General features: G+C 55.0%; 1 protein-coding gene across 1 annotated transcript; it reads left to right on the top strand.

Moving 5' to 3' along the window:
* Positions 1-594: 594 nt before the first annotated feature.
* On the top strand, positions 595-6777 carry BESB_072940 (ThiF family protein; the record flags this gene model as incomplete). The annotated part of the gene is made up of 8 exons (XM_029365667.1): positions 595-2100; positions 2521-2601; positions 3179-3319; positions 3639-3779; positions 4356-4488; positions 5117-5205; positions 5770-6029; positions 6612-6777. 8 exons carry the CDS (start codon positions 595-597, stop codon positions 6775-6777), a joined length of 2517 nt encoding a protein of 838 aa, XP_029218151.1.
* Between the last annotated feature and the right edge of the window lie 12899 nt (positions 6778-19676).

Raw genomic sequence — 19676 nt, 5'->3', positions numbered from 1 at the left:
TGTCTCTGGCGTCCTTTTCTACGCACGAAAACAAGAGAATCCTCTTGACCGAACGATTTCCTATTTCATGAGATTCGTCTGTCTGCTTGTTCGGGATGGCACGTCTCCGCTCATTTCTTCAGTGACAGGACAGAACCTCGAGAAGACCTGGGACCACGGTACCCAACCGTCAAGCTGCTGGGCGTCTCTTTCCTTAGAGTTTTCCACACTAAGCGTGTGCAATATCGATGGTGGTTGCACCTGCCTGCGCGCGAAAATCTCACAACAGGAGCTTTCGTGAGCCATACATGGGGTTCAATTTTGGGGGTCTTTGCTTCTCCACAGGCGCTAGATGTGTGTGTGTTTCCTCGTCCGCATGGCTGCGGCGTACAGAAGTTATTTTCGTCCGCTAATCCGTTTCACTGCCTTCCTGGCGTTCGCAGATACACTCTCTTGCGACTGAAATCGTTGGAAAACCCAGACCTGCCGCTTCTTGTTTTTGGTGACCTATACCGGTGCTGTCCGTCTGTCTGCTTTGCCTGGACCGACCTGGCGGCCAAAGCTGCCGCTTGCTTGCTCCTTCGTCGTTTCCTCGCTCTTCGTTGTTGCAGAACCATGGCACCCGCGTCTTCTCCCAGTGCAGCGTTTAATCCTCTCCTTATCTCCAGCTCGCCCTCCTCTTCGGAGCCTTCTCGTGGGGCCCCGCGTCTGGCGAACATTCGAGTCCTTGTCGTGGGCGCAGGAGGTATCGGCTGCGAAGTGTGTAAGGATCTTCTCTTGGCTGGTTTTAGACGGCTGTGCGTAGTCGACCTGGATACGATTGACGTGAGCAATCTGAACCGGCAGTTCTTCTTCCGGAATGCACACGTTGGCATGAGCAAGGCCTCTGTTCTCGCCTCCTCGTGCGCCGCCTTACTTTCTTCACAAGAACGATGCTTCCTGCTCCGAAAGCGAACTCAAGCGCTTCGGAGGCTGCAGGAAGGCGATGAGCTAGAAGAGGAAGGGAGTGACGAAGAGAGCTGCGCCGGCGACCTGGAAAGACGGAATAAAAACGTCGGCGGGCGTTCCCGCCCCTCGGCCTCTGGGCTCGAAAACGGGGCAGACCATACAGACGGAGGAGACGGAAACGAGGCAGCGACAGGAGAAGACACGGACGGAGTTTGCATCGATGGCAGAACCGTGTGGGGCGTTGTGGGACAGAGAATGAACATCCTTTCTTCCAGCTTCACAGTGCATCTGCTGCAGACATACGACTTCGTTATCTCGGCGCTGGACAACCAGAAGGCACGCCGGCATCTGAATGGCCTCTGCATTGCTGCGGACGTCCCCCTCATAGAAGCCGGTAGCACGGGATATTCTGGGCAAGTTATACCGATTATGAAAAACGAAACACTGTGTTACGACTGTGAGGCGAAACCGAGGGACCAGCAGCGTTTCCCTATATGTACTCTGCGCCAGCGTCCCGAGAGACCTGAACATTGTATTGCCTGGGCGAAAATGATCTACGAGCTTCTCTTCGGGGTAGAAGATAACGAAAATCTGCTCACCGATTTGAAGGAGCAACTGAGGACGTTTCTGAGCGTCTCTTCGCTCGGGGGCCCAGAAGGAACGGACGGGAAAACTGCCAACGCAGACGGAGGCGAGGCGACGCAGGCCAGCCCGCAGACAAGCGTCGATCAAGGTGAAGTCGCAGTGCTTAGTCGGAAGATGATGAAGGAGCTCTTCCACGATCAAATTGCCGAGCTTATCAAGCTGAGCAAAGATAACGAAGAAGCAACCAAGAAACACCACGTCCTTCCCGTTCCTCTTGGAGTTGCAGGCCTCACGGACGAGGCCAGCAGCTGCTGCGGGGACGACGAGGCAGAAGAAGCAACAGGCGAGGCGCAGGGCGGGGGACTAGAGAGCCAGCGGGTGTGGAGCATCCGGCAGTGTCAAGAAGTGTTTGAGCGGAGTTTCGCAGGATTGCTTGAACGCCAGCGAAAGGCGCAGCGGGAGCCAGAAGCAAAAGGAAGTGAAACGAGCGAAGAAGGGACCCCGTTTGATAAAGATGACGATCTTGCGATGGATTTTGTCGCTGCGGCAGCCAACCTGCGCATGTTCAACTTCCACATTCCACGAAAGGTGAGAGGGCCGCTGCGACAAGAGATCCATCAAGCCGGTGGCTCAGGGGGGGGCGGGGGTGGGGCGGGGAAGCGGGAGGGAGGAGGCCGGAAGTCGAACATGAAGTATGGTCAGGCTTTCGTTTGTTTTATCGGATTTTTGCGGCGGACCAACGCATCCTTTGACACGTTCAGTCGGAGGGATCACGACACTGGCCTTCGCTGGAAAATGCTTCAGCTTCCCGTCAACGTATGCGCGTCGCTGAGGTTCCGCTCTTTGAGGCCGTATTAAGGTTTGCCCTAAACGCCGTGTCTGAAGCTTGGCATGCCAAACCGTCGCAGGCGAACTGAGCACAGCTGCAGTTGTGGTAAGTCATCGCCTAAAGAGGCGTGCTTCCGTTCTGGTAGTTTCGCTTGCACGTTTGGTCTTGTGTGTGCGCAGTCGCGCTGGGCTATCCAGGCCATCGCAGGCTCCATCATTCCCGCAATTGCGGCGACCAATGCGGTCGTCGGCTCTCTCCAGGTACAGCTCTCACCTCTGCTTTTGTCAAACGCCCTGTTGCTTCCACAGGCATCGCACGCGCGCTGACCGGACCTGCAGAAACGCGTTTGGGGAGACACTTCTGTTCGGCAGCATTGCGTTGTCGAGTTGTTGCTGTGCATTGTGTATCGCGTCCGCGTATAGCGCCACGAACGCATCCTCAGCCTTGGCACCTGCGGCAATGACATCGTACTCGATGCGGCTTTCGTGCCGGCTGGGGATCGTCTCTCCTGGATTCCTTCGATTTCGCAACTGATCGTGGCACTCCAACCAGTGACGGAGTAGGCGAGTATGTGTCTGCGCGATCCGACTCGAGCGTAGCTATATATATATATATATATATATATAAACGCATCGATAGGTGTATCTATTGATATCAACTGATAGATACGCACGTTGTCAAAGGGTGTGCTTACCTATATTTGTTGTGCACTCTCGGGTCGGTTGGCCTGGTTTTACGCGGTTCCCCGTCGTGGCCTCTTTCTTTGTGTTCTTACATGTGCGCACTTACCCGATGCTGCGTCAGGCGTCTCGCCTTCCCATGTGATTCGGCCTGCAGGTCGTGCAGCTGCTTCACTTGCTGCAGTTCCTTCACTCAGAGGGCCGCCTACGGCACGCGAAACCGCATGCGCCGAATGGGGAGGAGAAAGTCCAGGCTGCAGGCGCGAAGACGTTGAGAGACAACTGCAAATGCCGCTACGTAAGTGTCTGTCGTGCCGGCCAGTTTATCTGTAGGAAGCCAAAGACAAACACGTTGCTTCGTTCTCTTCCACGGCTTCTAGTCTACCCTTCCCGGGCATGCGATCCGTCCCGCCCTTCTTCGGGTCCCTGTCTCGTGCCAGCTCGAACGGAACCTGCCTGTCGAAGTGGCGGTAGTCCTGCCTTCGTTCCTGCGTCCGCGGCTCATGCTCCTGCATTCTCTGCTTGCATGCGTGGCCGTTTCTCGTGCTTGTTTCCGTCGTGGTGGTCGTTCGCTTTCGCTCACGCTTCTGTTCCGGTTGTGTCTTCCCCTGAGGCAGGTCTGGGTGAAGCCCTTCGTCACCGGCGTGCGGCCGCAGGTGGCGGGACGTCTCATTTTGCCGGAAGTGATGGACCCGCCGAAGAGCACCTGCTTTGTCTGCCAACAGCAAACAGTCACCATTGAGCTCGCGTCCCTATCCGTAAGACCTTTTTTCTTAATACCAGTATCATATGGACGTCATATGCAGGGATATCGCTCCTTATACTATATATATATATATATATATATAGGGCAACCCTAAACCCTATATATATATATATATATATATATATATGTATATATGCTGGAGAGCGGTGTGGAAAGCGTCAAGCGGATGTACGGAGTCCTAGGTGCAGCATGCGCAGAGCTTAGCAGGAGCTGAACGGGTGGTTTAAAAGTGCATGTAGACCGACGAAGTTGTTACACATACCTATATATCTATATCTATATATACATACATGTATGTATGTTTCTGCGGCTTGATCCTGCATACGCGGGGACACAGCGACAGATGGATTCGGAGACAGCTTCTTGATGAAAGCGTGCTTTCTTTGCCGAGTTAGCAGAACCGACCTGTCTGCACTTCATGTGCACTCATCCTCAGCCATTGCCGCGTCTGAGAGCTTTGTGGACTGCCTTCGCCCATGAGCCGCGTCGGTCGAACGAGACTCGGCAGACCCTGGTTTGTTCGAATGGTCCGAGAATCCCGTCAAGAAACGTGTTCCGTGTGTGTCAGGCGTGGAGCGTCGAGACTTTTGTGGAGAGAATCGTGAAGGTGGAACTGGGGCTTGCGCACCCCTACGTTGACTCTGAGTCCAGAAATCTGTACGATGCGGACGATGTCGAGGAGAGAAGGCGAAACAAAGAGGGTACGCAAGCATCCTGAGCAACAAACAGCAAAACGTTTCTCGGTTTTTTCCCTAGCTGTCCGGCCTCATCTCTGCGCCTCGTGTGCAGAAGCAGTTTTTTACAGCCAGCGGCTCCGGGAAGTCGACGTGAGGGATGGCGGACAGCCGGTGGTTATTTGCGGCGCCTGCTACCCAGGAAGAGTTGCTTCTGTAACGTCGTTTTCTCCTTAGACTGTGTTTCTGCCATAGCTGTATCGCTCTGCCTGGATATATAGGAGCGTACATTCTGATGTTTTATCGCTCCCTACCGACGCTTTCTTGACACTATCGCACTCTCCTTTCGTTGCGCCCCTCCTGCCTTCGCCTCTCGCTGTGTGCTTTTTCTGGCCGCGGGCAGTTCTCGAGCCAGTTTCGCATGCCTCTTCACTGCCGCTCCCTCCCCCTTGATTGTCGCGCCTTACGGAGCCGCAAGTTATCCTTTCTTATCGTCTTTTGTTCAACGAAACACCGTGGGCGCGTATATAACCATGGTCTCCGTATGGAGCCTACTGCCCCTAGTTGTGGCAGAGGTGCGCACTTTGTTGGAATTTGGAAGCCCCTCTCTTCCGTGGAGCTCGATTGCGATTGTGCGGCTGTCTGCCTACAGAAGACGAGGGAGAAGCTTCCGCCATGAAGCAGCCGCTGACGGAGTTCGGTCTTTTTTCAGGATCTATGCTGACAGCTACCGACTTCTCCAGAGTGAGCACAAAGCAAACGGCTAGATTCAGGGAAGATGGCAGGAAAGCGGGATGCCGGCGACTCAGGCCCCGAAGTCTTCGTGGGTCTGCCAGTTCGTGTCTGTGTCCGGGCTCCCCGATCTGCTGCGGTCCTCAAATTTTTCTTCGTCCCATTTCTGCGTGCATGTTGTCTGTCATGCGACCTCATCATGTGCTTTACCCAGCTCGAGGTAGTGAAGACTCGGGTGTTTCCTTGCTGTAGCTACCCTGTGGCATAGAGGGTCCAGCTGAGTCTTTACTTCGGTGACTTTGTATCGACCCCACGTCCATAAAGCTCTAGGCCGTGTGTGTGAACCCGCCTCCTTCTCTCTTCTTACTCGTCTGGAAATATGTCTCTCGTTCGCCTCGCGGGAGACTGGCCGTCTGCTGACACTATCGATGGGGTTCGGCATGATGCACTGAGCGTGATTGACGTCGCTCTCTCTCTCTATCGTGGTGAAGCAGGTTACAGCATTGCGCTGGTGTCAAGCCTGAATGTCTCCGGTGAGTGTGCTGGATTGTCTGGCGCTTCGGCGTTGCTCCGCAGGGCGACTTTCAGTGCAACCTTCTTCTGGTGGAGCGCGACCTTGGGGAGAAGGCGGCAGAAGACCCGCAGGCGTTCCGGCTTGTGCGCGAGGGCGGCGTGTCCGCAGCGGCTGACGCAGTCCCGCAAGCCGAATCGACGGGTGCGCCGCAGTCCGCTGCAGAAGAGAACGTGCAGCAAGAGCAGACAAAAGGAGTGGCAGACCAGGACGAAGATGACATTGCAGAAACGCCGGCAAAACCCGGCAGACGCGGGACGAAAAGGTGCGCTTCCCATATTCTGTCGGTGCACCATCTCGTCCCGGCATACGCGGACTGTTGGCACACAGAGAAGAGACAGCTCGTGCAGAAACGCTTTATCTGCGCTCTCGTGGCACACTAGCGCCTTCAGCAACTAACGCTGCAAGCGACCAGCCTCGCGGCGAAAAGTAAGAGGCGGCTCGCACACATACTGATCGCTGAGATAGAAAAAGGGGGTCTACGCGTCTGTGCGCACGCTCACACGGGTGTTGGCTCTTCTTCATTTACACATGCACTTGTGCGTGCGCATTTTTATGTAGTCTAGTTGTGTTATCGGGCTCTCTTTCGGGAGCACGGTGTCGTGCCGGTGGACCAGTAGACCTGAATGATGGCGGAGTGTCAAGCTGAGCCTTGTTCACTACTGCAGCTTTTGGCGCCATGATGCTTCTCGGGGCTTCCTCACCTGTATCGACTATCCTGTGGTTTGCTTGTTTCTCTCCGTGGGTGCTTTTGTACCTCGTGATTACTGATGTCGCTGCGATTCCCGTTTTTCGATGCGTCTCACTGCCTTGTGCCTATCCGGTTCGCGCTCCTCTCTTTGTTCAGGCATCGAACTGAGGAGGCGCAGGTGGTGGCGGAGTCAGGAGTGGCGATCGTGGTCCTTGACGAAGACGAAGAGGAGCTGGACGGCGCGGCAGCGAAAAAGCAGAAAGAAAACGCAGCGTCGTCCTCCGTGGAGGCTGAGATCATTATCGATGACGATGATGAGTAGGGTGTAGCCGAGCATTTCCAGGAGAATATAGCTGGGCTGGATTGTCGAATCGGTCGACCCGCTTCTCCTCTCAGTCGATTATGCATGTCTCCCGCTTTGTTTCTGTCGTAGAGAGTGTCGTGATCGAGTGCATTTTCGCTGCTGTCAGCGGCGTAAAGTGAAGACAGCCAGGCTTTTTGCTGCAAGACGACGGTGAAAGGTATTTGGATATGTCGGCATGCGCCTCTACTTTCGTTTTTTCTTTAGACTCTTATTTTCCCATCTCGCGGGGTCACTCGGTCTTACTTAGGTCTTTGCTCTACAGTTATTTCTGTTTCCCTTGTGCTCTTCATCCTGACACCGGGGTGTCTCTTGGCCGTCTCGCAGCCGCGGGAGCCCCTCTTTTGCCGAAGCTACGACTCACATATAAGCTGAGCCTACTGTTTGTTGAAATTGCTCGGTTTCTTTGCTGTTCCTTCGTTTGTTGTGAATATGGCTCTTCACTGAAAAGCTGGTGATTTGCATGCCCGGCCCTTAGCATGACAGAGATAGCGACCGCCAGATGGGCGCAGCGGGAATGGGTGAAACGAATGGCTGGATCGAGGTGTAGGCGACAGGTGCAACTCGATATGCAGACGAGATACGGTACACATTTTGTGGTGCGAGGTCTTCTGCAGGAGCCACGCGTGACTTTTCAGGATCTGAAGTACCCAGAAGCCAACTAGCAACTTTTCCAGTCAGAATCTGGGCAGAAATGGAGCGAGTGACGCCGAAGGGCCGCACGCGTAATAGCAATAGCCTGCGTTGGTGTTAGTTTTTCGAGCTGTACTCAAGTCAAACGCGCTTACACTTTTCATGAGAAAAACATGTTGGTAGGTTATGTAGTACGGTGCATAAAAGATAGATTTGCAAGACGATTTTTAAGATGCAAAATACGAGGGCCTGCAGTCGGCTGGCGGGGAGGGCACGGCGGAAGGGAGACGAAGAGTGCCGCAATATCCGTAGAGAACATCAAGAGGCGAAGAGACAGTTCAGGAGATTTCTAAGTGGGAGTGACGGCGGAAGAGGGAGTAGTCATTCACAAGTGAAGAGACTACAGGACAAATAAGGAAAGCCTCTGTACACTGATGTAAGCTCTTGACGGGAGAAGGCCATACGTCACAGTGAACCGTGTAGAGAGTGATTTAGCATTGACAAACTGGCAGAGCACCGGCGACCAAATATGTTGGTCCACCCGAAAGGAATCCATTCTCGGTGGTAAATGAAAGTGCGCGCCGTGCTGCACACGAACTGGAAATTAAACAGGTAACTGTCTCAGCCTGGTACCGCGTTGGGTTCAAATTCCCTTATCAACATCTCCACACACTTTCCGGTGTACAGTTTTTCTCAAATTTGGTACAGGCCCCACATCTTCATTTTTCGGAGGATACTGTGCCCCGCTGAACAGATGTATGCGTATTGCGTGCGCTCCGCCTGCTGCTCATCACTTCGAACCTCCAACTCCTCTCCCCCCCCCCCCCCCCCCCCCCCCCATCGCCCTCTCTCAGTTCCTCATCGCCGTTCCAGTTTTCCTCTCGATCAGTTGTATTGCATCATATGCGCTCGCCGGTATCTCGGCACAAACCGCTCCTGTTTCCCCGTCGTCTCGATCACTCTCGGAGTCTCCACTTGGTCTGCGTCTTGCTTCCTCTTCTGTGATGGAATCCTTTCCATAGCGGCAACAGCCCCCCTGCACGTCTGGGATTCCTCTAAACAGTCTCCTGCTGGAGCTACAGCGGAGAGCGGGGTGACCGGCGGGGCTTATCTTCCCCACCGCACCCCTCAATCCTCTCCACAACGCACTGTTCACCAAATACTGTGCTCGAACATGTACGATTGACGCAGGCACGTTCTGCATCAACAAACTGCATGCTCATTTATACATAGAACGTCGTCTCGGACAGGTACCACCATTTCAGAGTGTAAATTGCTCGGTTGCACTACATACGTAAATCCGAGACCAAAACTGTTAACCTCCTCGCTCATGTGGAGCGCAGTCTGCCTATGTCGCCGCGCTCAAGACAGGCCGCAGTTGGGGAAAGATGGGTTTATTGGTGCATCTGTTTCCTGTGAGCGACCAGGAACTGCTGCTTGTTCCCCAATGTGCGTCATGCAACGCGGCCCTCTAAAGTCTCACGCGGCTCTCGTCGTTCTGGCCATCCCCCCGCTCCGGATACGGTGGCGCTCGGAAGCCGAAGTTTGCCCCGTTGGCTGCACAGAGGGATAGCGCCTTGGGCGCTGCCGCCGTCGTCGTGGGCAAACGGATAGAGGCAGTTGTGAGTGCGAAGCCGTTAGTCGCCCTTACACTGAGGGGGCGTCAACGAAAGTGAAGTCAGGCTTCGAGACTGAGAGGACAGCAAGATTCGATTCTCCCCCGCTTCGCTTGATCTTCTGTCGGGTTCATCCACAGTCGTGTCGAGAGGCTCCGTCGCAGCCTGGATCGAAAGGCTGTCTGAGCCTACTAGAGTTCTTCTGCGCCGAAGGCCGCGTTTTAGTCTCGGACACTCACGCGCCCTTTCAGCAACCTCAGAGACTGAGCCGTCTTCTTGCGACTGGCCTGATAACTCCAAAGTAGCGGTGGGAGTGGTTTCTTGTGATGAAGCAGAGATGGACAATGACGACACCAAAAGCCCGTCACGGACACACACAGTTTCCGTTTTTTCCTCCTTCTGTTCCAGAAATCAGGGGGTGGGGATCCGGTAAACAAAGACCTTCAAGATCTACCTTTATGATTGCAGTACACCACCACCCCACTGGACTGCTTGCCCGTCCTCCTCATAGCAGAGGCATCAGACCCCCCCCTGAAGCACCGGCGGTACCTTTCCAAGCGCCCCGCGTGCCTCCTCCGACTTTTTGAGGCTCTGCTGCTCCATTGGCGGCTGTCCGCGCTGCGGAAGCTGAGCGCAGTCGTCTTGAGTTCCTCCCGGGTCTGGTTTCAATAAACTTGGGGGACATGTGGATCGTGTCAGAGAACTGCAGGGACGAAGTTCATGCGGCTTGTATGGCTCGGTTTAGGCAGCGACGTGTGAACCGCGCACTCCCGCGAAGACCGGCAACGCAAGATAACGAGGAAATGCAGATGAGCGGCTAGAGGCGCTGACCGTGGCAGACCCGTGTCGCCAATGTCTATAGAGACAACGGGAGGGGGGGGGAGAACGAAGACGAGAGCGACGAGAAGGCGGAATACACTGATTCACCCGTCATCGCAAAAGAAGTGCCGGCCGAGTTTCCTCCCCCGACCAAGTGGTTAGTGGCAAGAGTAGTGACAGAGCCTTCTATCAACTGCTGCGGGTAACGCAACGAAATGCCTCCGAAGCGTTTTTTCCATGTCTGCCTCTTTTTTCGGCGGCATATATCGGGAGCAACGCTGGCTGCATACACGAGCCCGAACACTGCCAAACTGATGCGAACAAACACCACCGTGTTTCCAACAGTGTTCCGCGTCTGCAACACACCGCACAACGCATAAGAACGAAAATGGTGACCGCCTACGCTTCTTCCCCGCAGTTGCGCTCACCGCCTCACAAGATCGCGCTCCTTGTAGTGAACACGTTTCGTGGCAACTGGACCGATGTTTCGAGAACCTGAGCTGTCAATCGCGTTATACACATCACCTGCTGTCGGTTTGGCTGACATTTTCCCTTCCACTGCTTGCACGGACACACCCAGCCAAGCTGCGAAGACAGTGTGTCGCCGTATCTTTCGCTAGGTAGTAGTAGCCCGTTTTTATCAGTCAGCCACAGAAGACAGGCTAACTTTCGATCTAGCGCGGCTGTGGACTCCTCGAAAAACTAGCCGCTGTGTCCCGCTCTTTTTTTCACCCCTCTTACCTCGTCTTTGTTACTCTCTGGCTGCATCGTCCGGCTTGCATGGCCTTCATTTGTTGGTGGGGCCTTTGGTGCCGCCGCTGTTGTGCTTCGGCGGGTCAAGCTGGAGGAGGTGCCACTCTCATCCGCCTCGACATCGGCTTCCTCCACTTTCGTCGCCTTAAACGCTTCCAGGGCGAGCACTGGTTTCTGTAGCATTGCCAGCTCGGAAAGCACAGACAAGCCTGCATCTGTTCCGCCTTTCCTGCTGTCCAAGTGTTCCTTAGTGAGAGGAGGTGTTACGGATTCGGAGACGTCAGTTGACTCCGATGATGATTTTTTCCCCGGGCCCTCGTCATCCCTTGTGAAATCCTCTTCCTCGATGGCCTCTCGTTCTCCTCCGCCTGCCTCATCGTTTCGTGGAGCATTAGCGGAAACCGAGGGCCGGCTAATGGCCGGCACGCGCGGGTCTCGCCTGTGCTCTGCGTTCTTCAGAGAACTGCGCTTGGCTTGCGAAGCGTGAGCACGTGATGCGGCTCGTCCTTCATCCACAGTTCCAGTCGCATGCTCTCCAGCTCGTGGCGGCGGCAGCCCGACGGTCGCGGGGAATCGTGGCTTCGCAACCGCCTCCTCGAACTACTCTTGCGCAGCAGGCCCCGTTCCCTCCGGAACATCATCGCGTGTCCTGCCCACGGCCGTGGGAAGCGTGGCAGAAGCATCGTCCGCGGGATCATGTTCTGTTCGTCGCGGGGGAATAGCAGGGGGTCGGCGGCGGGGGAGGGGGAAGCAAGTCAGGAAAGAAGTGTGACGCGCTTTCCCCAGGATATTCTGTATCAGACAGTGGAACTTCTCAGAACTTCTGGCAATTGGCGTCGTTGCATTAGCACCGTCGGCTTCTTCGTCGTCTCCTCCTGTGTCTGTTGATTTTGGCGCGGGATTGGAATCGAGTGAACGCATGGGTACAATCCGTTCGCCAGCCTCAGTATCTCTCGGGGCTGCTAAGTCCCCGTCGCCGTCGAACCCAGCAGAACCTTTCCTCCATGGGCAACGGGGACGCTCCGTGGGCGAGAGAAGCCTGGGCCGCCAGCCGGAGAGCAGTGGCTGCTAGCGTCTCTACAATGCTGGGTCTTGGTCCCGCGTCATGAGATTCATCGCTCTCTGCTGAAGGCAAACTGCCTTCCTGGCAGGCTGTGCCTGTTTCCCCTCCGTCGTTTGTGCCATTGTGGGCGGCTCCTGCGGAGCGGAGCCCAGCTGATTCGTAGACAGCGGCTGCGGTTTGGCCGGGTCGTCCCAAGAAGCGCCAACTCGGAGTCGTTCTCAGCAGGCTGGTGAAAAACGAGCAGCAAGAGAGGGGGGGGTATTGCTGACACGAAGTATCACCAGACAGGGGGACGCGGGCAAACAGACTGCATACCCCATACGCCAACTAAACACGTATTACATGTGCGACATGCGATGAGCGCCAGTGGAGAGAGAGAGACTGGCACAGAGCCATGCACAGGAAAAACAGCAACCGACCGGGCGATTAAAGGGTCACCTGGAGCACGGTTCATGGCGGTACAAAGGCCTAAAGTTCTCTGCATATCTGCCGAGTTGGCCGTGGTGTTCCAGGGAGCGGCGAGCTCATGCAGTTCTCATCCGCAGTGGTGCTCACTGAGGAGCTGCCTACGCAGGCGGCTCTGACCATGCGGTCCGGATTCCGGCTGACCCAGTTGTTGGCGGTTCTTCTCCGTCATCTGCGTCGGTACCCGAGGGCGTCCACATCTCCAAACCTGGGAATGTGAGTGGGTGTTCCACCTGCGTTGGGTTTTGCTGTCCCTTGTGCCTATGCGCGTCGAGGGAAGTGTCAGAGCCTCCGGCGTGTGTGTTGCTCGTCTGTGTCGATGCTCCCTCTTCTTCAGCTGTTGAATCAGCTGCGACGGCCTCGTCGCGGGCCAACGGTTCTCCGTGGACCCGTCTCGCGGGTACGTGGTGGGGTTGCCCCTGTTCCGTAGGAGAAGCGACCAGGGCTGGCAAGATGTGTTCCGTCTTTTCCTCTCACACCTGGCCTCCGCAGCGGGTTCTCGCCGTTCTGCGCCTTCTCCTCTCTATCGCGGCGCATGCCAGCTGTGTCTTTTTGTTGTGGCAGCAGCTCAGGCGTCGGGATGCGTTCGCGACCTGTCTCCACGAGCTCTCCGCTGAACTGTTTCTGGGCGCTGATCTCTTCTGTGCCGCCATGTCTAGAGAACCGCATCTCCGTCTGCGGTTGTCTAGGTTCTGTGTTCTCTTCGCTTAGGCTTGTGACTGGCTGGCCGTCCGCATGCGCTCGCGGGAGGCTATCTGCTTGCCGCGGCTCCCCGGATGCTTGCATTTCTTCGGAGCCTTCTTGCACAGGTTTCAGTGACGACAGATCTTCCTTCTCGCTGTGCGCCGGAGCAAGGGGGGAGTTCACGGGAGAATAGGAGGCGGAGGAAGCGGAGGACCAGACATGTGTAGCGGCGCAGCGATGTCCGTCGCCGGCGCGAAAGGGCTGTGAAAAGGAACAAACGACGGTCTAGAGATCGCCGGCATGTGAACCTGGGGACGAACGACGTTGTAGACAGGAAAGACGACACCAATCGCGGCACACTAAGAACCCGCCGGTGCGCCGGGCACTGCCGGAATAGTGAATACCTCGCCTTTGGCAACGTCAGGGGAGGAAACAGGGGTACTTGGAGCCGGAGCGATCGGTTTGACCGCGGGGCTCGTGTTCGAGAACTCTTCAGTCAGAGGCAAGAAGGGTGCAGGCGCCGACGGACGAGGCGGCCGGGGGTCTTGACTGCACAAAGTCAGATAGAGAAGAAACGCCGCACCAGAACCTGTTTTCCACAGGGGTGTTTCCACGTTTTATCATGATGCGCCTTCGCTATCTCGCTCCCCTTCCGCCTTCTTTCCAAGGGTCGTCATGTCTGCTACTCTTGCTTCCATGTTCCTCCATTGCCCGCGCGCTCCATTTCCTGTCACGGTTGCCTGCACCTTTCGTCCTGTGCAGCTGTTTCTGTTTCCACGGCCATCTTCATCCTCTCCTGGGTAATGCAGCCGATGCGTGTGCTTCCAGTAACTTCGCGGCCAACAAGCATGGCGGCGAGTCCAAGAGAAGGCTCGGCAGAAAATGAGACAGCGCGCCGATGGACGACAGGGATTCCACCGTCAGTGCTCTCTCTCGTAGTCCTCACCTGCCCTCTAGACCTGCGGGTGATCATCTGCGTCCTCTCGCGGAAGACTAGTGCTCCAGCTCGTGTTCATGGAAATCGAAATCAGCCAGCGGCGGCACCGGCTTGCACGGACGGGGGCCAAGGACAGGTGACCCGGTGCTTGCAGACGCAGCTTGCCGCGACTGGGCCCTGCCTTGAGTAGGAATGTCTGGACACTTTGGCTCTGATAATAAATTGGGGACACAAATGCTGCTTCACCTAGCCTGCTGGCGTAAAGGGTCGGCCAGCACGCGCAGCGGCTCTCGGGTGGGGAGAGGCGATACCTCGGAATCGGGGAAGATCGAGACCAACACTGCGTCCAAACGCCCGCTCGGGGAGGGAAGCGGTCGACCCCAGGAAGCGGACACTTCAGCCCTTATGTATCGCTTGGTAAACATACAGATATATGTATATATGCATATATGTATATATGCGTTCGTGTCTGGGGAAGAAGAGATGTGTCCGCAGGCCAGCCAAGGAATACCCCCGCAGTGAAGCTTCCAGGCCGAAGCAGAGTGAGACACAGTCAAAAACGCCACACTTCTGTCATTTCCGAGGCAGCAGCGTATCAATAGATGCAAAGCGATGCCTCCGCACACAAGCACGAGATGACAACTCGCTGGCGCGAGGTCGTCACCTACACGGAGAAACCCATGGATCTGGCGATCATTCCTGCTCTGGGAAAGAACGCGAATACTGCCGTCGAATGAGCAAGCACGAGTTTCTTGCCCTCCTGCGAGGCAGCGGGTACCCACACGCTTGATTGGAGATGCCCTTGCCTGAACAAAACCGCATGCAGAAGTAAACACGTCTTCGCAACGTAGAAGTAGGCAGTCGTTGGCACGATGCAGGGAGAACCTTTCTCGGGTTGTTGGTCAGGACAGTTCTGCCCGCACATACCAACGCTCAACAGAGCCGACACCGACAAACAGCATATCGCTAGAACCCTCCTCCGGTATTGCCAGCCATTGCTGACTTCGCGTTGCGGACAGGCGAGCACAGATATATATTTGTCTGCGCCACATGGTACGCATGCAGGAACGCTAATGACACCAAATTGAGGGACTTATCCGTACAGCCGTATCACTAGGAGCCGAGCTTGGGAAAACAATGACGCCACGCGCAAACCCCTCTCTTTCGTCGCACCGACGGATTAGCGCAGCGTCATGAGACACAACGTCACATGCTCCTGAGCTGGGTAGATCTGCAGTAGGTTTGCACATATTCTTGCTCTCTTGTGTGGTTTGACAGGTGTATCCATGTCGAGGGGCAAAACGCTTAAGTTAGGGGCGCATACCTGCAGTCTAACACCACCCCCGGGCTCCACGGTTACGCATGAGGTTGTACCACTGCGCATTTGTCAGAGAGTAGAAGAAGATATAAAAAACCAGAATGGCGAAGTAGTGCCAGGGACGCGCAGGAAAGATAGAGGCACGGAAGCACCGTTCGGAAAGCTCCCTGTATTCTGAATACTGTCTCGGAATACTTCGTTCTGTGCAGCCAGTGTGCGCTGACGTATCCCCGCATAGCAACCGCAATACCACATGCCAGCAAAATACAGAAGGGAATGCACGACGGTCTGAAAGACATTGGCGACAGTGCCACGGGACCTTTTCAGATGGGCACTGGATCACCACGGAGAGAACTGTTGAAGCATATACATGCTAGATATGAGAGGAATTCAAACTAGTGATGAATCGCAGGTGTACATCTGTTCCTGCAGATTCAGCGATGCACAGAAGCATCTACGGCAGCACGTGGATAAGCAGAGCCTCATACAATTGAATTAGACTTTTGTCCAATTTTACGGCGCCGTCTCCTGAAGATGAAACATTTTTTTTCGGCTCGGGGACATGCTAAATCTGTGTACGGCTGAGTACAGAAGCACGTTGTCGTCATACCCTACACCTCACACGCATGTCCCAGAACGCGCATATGCAAGAATCAGTAGAGGACGGCGCTGGAGCTAAGCTGGTTGCCCTATCCACGAGTTCAGAACTCAATATGGTGGCAGTTAGGCATACGGGTAACATCCGCCGGCAGAAGAGGTCGAAAGGCCGAAGATGAATGAACGAGGAAGTTGTCCGCTACGTCAGCCCCGACAAGGGCTCGGTACAGGAAGATCTCATGGGTAGGATTAGCCCTGTGAGCCTTCTCAAAATTTGAGAAAAACAGAAGGCTTGTTAGGACTGGGAGGAAGAAGAGTAACACCAAACGAACTTGAAGTTGCGTCGGGTCTCTTTTGAAATTCTGGCAGGAAGCACGGCCGGGCGAAAAAGCTCCATTTCGCAACACCTCAGTCTGTCGAAGCGATGAAAAAGCCGATCGTGATGCGTAAGTTGAAGGGCTTTTCGCAGATACAGCGTGGAAAACATCCGTAGCGACAAGTCTGCCTTGTTTACCGGCGGCGATGCATTCCGCCACCCCGTCCGCCATTACGGCAACCTCGCTCGCGCTCGCCGCATAGAGATTCTTACTCAGGCTCTACGACCGCTGCGCGAGAAAAAACATGGTCGGGGCATGTAGACGGAAAACGAACTCTGTATTTCATGCGCGGTACGCGCAACGTGGCGCGCTCGGGGCATCATGCGCGGCATTCGCAACTGGTTGCCCACGAGATGCTGACATGTTGGCTAAAACGAGGTCTGTGGAGGACTTGCAATCAGAAACAAAAGCCTCGTGTTCCCTTTTGGACACAGGTCTCGGCAGCCCGTGGGGAATGCACCGGTCATGCCATGCTTGAGGGTGGAGGAAGTGAGAACTTGCGCCTCTCGGCCGGTGCTACAAATCCAGTTACATATCGCTCTCCAGAGCTGTTGCTTGCGTGCTACCCTCCTGTAGAGGATGTATGATTGATCCACTGCAGATGAAGCAGCAAACAACGCACTTTAGCGACAGCAAGAAGCTGTTGATTGACAGCTCATAGGGAGGCTTGTGGTGCTTATCCAAGAAAAACAGTGATTGCGGTGCAGGTGGTGGACAGGCGAGGCCAGCACCCGAGTCAATAAAGGGGAATGGTTGTGCCTATTCTGTGAATGGTAGTGAGCACTGCGTAATAGCCACCCTCGATGATACGCCATCAGCTGTAAGAAAATTTCACATGCGAAAACAACTGAGACTGCGTGTAGCTGACATTCCGGACTCACCCCTTCCTCTGGATCAGGCAGTCACTGCAACTAGTACGATGCCGGGCCCGCCACTCATATCCTCTCGAGGAGTTCTCACAATGCATCTCTCCTTTTCCGTAGCGTCAAAGTGTGTTTGCATCTTGCCGAATGTTTAAAAAGCATGATGTTTGATTATCCCAAACTCCGCGCCAGATTCCTGTCGGCCCCGCTTCCGACTCGTCCCGAGCAACCAAACTCCCCAGGGGGCTTGTGTCTGTTGCATGCGTCACCAGAAGCTAGCAAAGAACTGCTAATCCACTCCTACCTCCATGGCTGGTCAGACGAATCATCTTTAGTGTGTACGCCGTCGTTTTGCGCCCCTCCTCCATCACGTGGACCTCGCTTCAGCGCTTTCCTACAACACGCTGGCGTCTCTCTGATCTTGTTCCCTTGCATCGCTGGCAATTCTTTGGCGCTGCGCTGCCCCGCTAGACCCTCCGTTTTTGCGGGCGCGAGTTCAGAGCGCACTACTAGTCTCCCATATTCCGCAGAGCTGGCTGCACGATGCACGCAATTCACATGGTATCGCTCCTCTTTGGTTCTTTTTAAGTCTAGACGGGATTTGTTTAAATCGCCGCCGTTCCCCGCCACGCTTGCAAGCGCGTGTCGTCGGTTTCCTCACGAGCATGGTTTTCCTACCACCGCTGCACAGTCGGTCAGTCTCAGCTCTCTGCGGGCGACTTGCTACTCGCGCGCTAGGCTGCCCGTATCGCCCAGTGGCTTCTTGCCTCTGCTCTCCTCCGGGGCTTTGACGTGGCTTCTCGGGTTTACTCGTGAGCTTTTCGGCACTGAACACAATCCACGATACCTCTTGCATTTGAGTGTAAGGGCGGTAGATCTTCCAGAAAGGCCGCTGTTTTTACTCTCCCATCTTGCAATGGGGAAATGTATTTTGTGCTGGTGCAGATAATGCGCAGAGTGTCACAGAAAAGCGAGGAGGATGTCAGGCCGCGTAGTCGCCTAAGCATGCAGAGAGTTGTGTAGGGCCTACTTCTGAGGCATCCGACTGTCGATTTTCCTTTTACCTCAGCTCGACCGTTTCCAAGAGACAAGACTGCACTTTTCTCATCTTTGTGCATGGTAATTCTCTCTCAAGTCAATGCCTGAGACTCGGAGGGTCGCTCCTCCAGTTTTTCCGCTCCGTCAATTTCCCCCTTCAGTTGCCCCTCGCGCGGGCGCGGAAGGGCAGCTTCACCTTTTTCTGCGTTTGCTCGCTCGCTTTGACTTCTTCTCACTGCCTTTGAGTCACTCAGCAGTCGCCAGGCGTTCGTGGACGATTTTTCCCGATGGTCGGTTAGTCCCGTTCACCTTTTCTTTGGCGCGTGGTCAGAATTGTTTCGTTAAGTTTTCACGTGGCCGTGGGCCGACTGGAAATTAATTGACGAGGCAATTCCCCGAATTCGTCAAATATCGCTTGGATCTGACTGATCTACGACATCGTCACTTATTTTTCCTGCCGGATGTGACCTCTTAAATCAAAACATCCGCTGAGGACACCCTTCCCGCGCGGAACATCAATTCCAGTTCGAGAATCTGCGCCTCTCAGCATTCTTTTCCTCAGCGAGTGGTTCCCAGATCCGCTACTCAGTGTGGAGAGGCTCCGTGTACAAGGAAGTGTCACAACTCACGAGGTTAGCCTTTAATTCTCTGCAACGACTTCTGCACCCCCATGTGGTGGTTCCGGACGTGGCCTCTTCGCAAACTTGAGACGACCAAAGTGAATGTCATGGTTTTCGTACAGGGTGTGTACCAAGGTTGGCTTCACAAATGTGCGCGGTTAAGGCAAGGCCGTGTATTAGGCAATGCATGGTTGTCTGTATGTTGCGTCGAGCAGCTTTCGCAGGTCGTATGAATGTTCCCCGGCGTGTGGTCGGTGAAGCTTGTTTTTCGTCTGTGTAAGAGACCCCGCTTCTGGGATTGCCTGCCGAGCCTCGAATTCAGTCGACAAGGATTCATTTCCGTGTCTCAATGTTCCTCCCATTCATCTCCTCTGTGCCTCGTGGAGAGTCTCCTCCCGTATTGCAGGCAACTTTTGAAGCGGCTTTCGAGGGGCGGGGGGTAGTTGTACTTTGCACATGGCCTCCACACCTTGTACCAGAGGCGACCTTTTGCCGGCAGGCTTGCCAGACAGGTTCCATCCTGTGCGCGCATCTTCCACCTTCTTTAGAGACTGAACAGGAAGGGCACGCTCACATGTCGCGGGTGTTTCCCCCTGTTCCGGTCACGCGTGTTCAGGTCGGCGTCATTTTTGTGAACTCGCTTTTTTGCTCACTTGGACACGAGAGCGGGAGAGGAACCTTGCACGTCCCGTACATTGACAGTCTCCAGTCTCGCTTTCGTCAGCAACCCAGGCGAAAATGGCTCTTCCGGTACGTCCGGTTCAAATATCAAGTTTCTGTGCAGAGTCCTATCGCCTTGGTTGGGGGAGTGTCGTGTTCTTTTTTTTTGCGTTTTCTGTTTCGATGTGGGGTAGTATCTTGGGACTAGTTGGCGGCTGAGAAGTGTATCTGTCGCGGCAGAGTTTTCTGCTTCACCGTTACAGGGTCTCCGGATGATGAAGACTACTCTGTGGGTAGGAAGGGCGGTCGCGCACGCATGTAGCTGGCGCGTGTTCCCGAGCCTCGTGTATCGTCGCATTCGTTTAGGGTTTGCGTAGACAAATGTTTTTGCACATGTCGCGAGTGCCCAGAGGCATG

The sequence above is a fragment of the Besnoitia besnoiti genome (genome assembly GCF_002563875.1).
Source record: "Besnoitia besnoiti strain Bb-Ger1 chromosome Unknown contig00007, whole genome shotgun sequence".
NCBI lineage: Eukaryota > Apicomplexa > Conoidasida > Eucoccidiorida > Sarcocystidae > Besnoitia > Besnoitia besnoiti.
The sequence above is the reverse complement of the archived record's forward strand: the minus strand, read 5'-3'. Positions and strand labels throughout refer to the sequence as shown.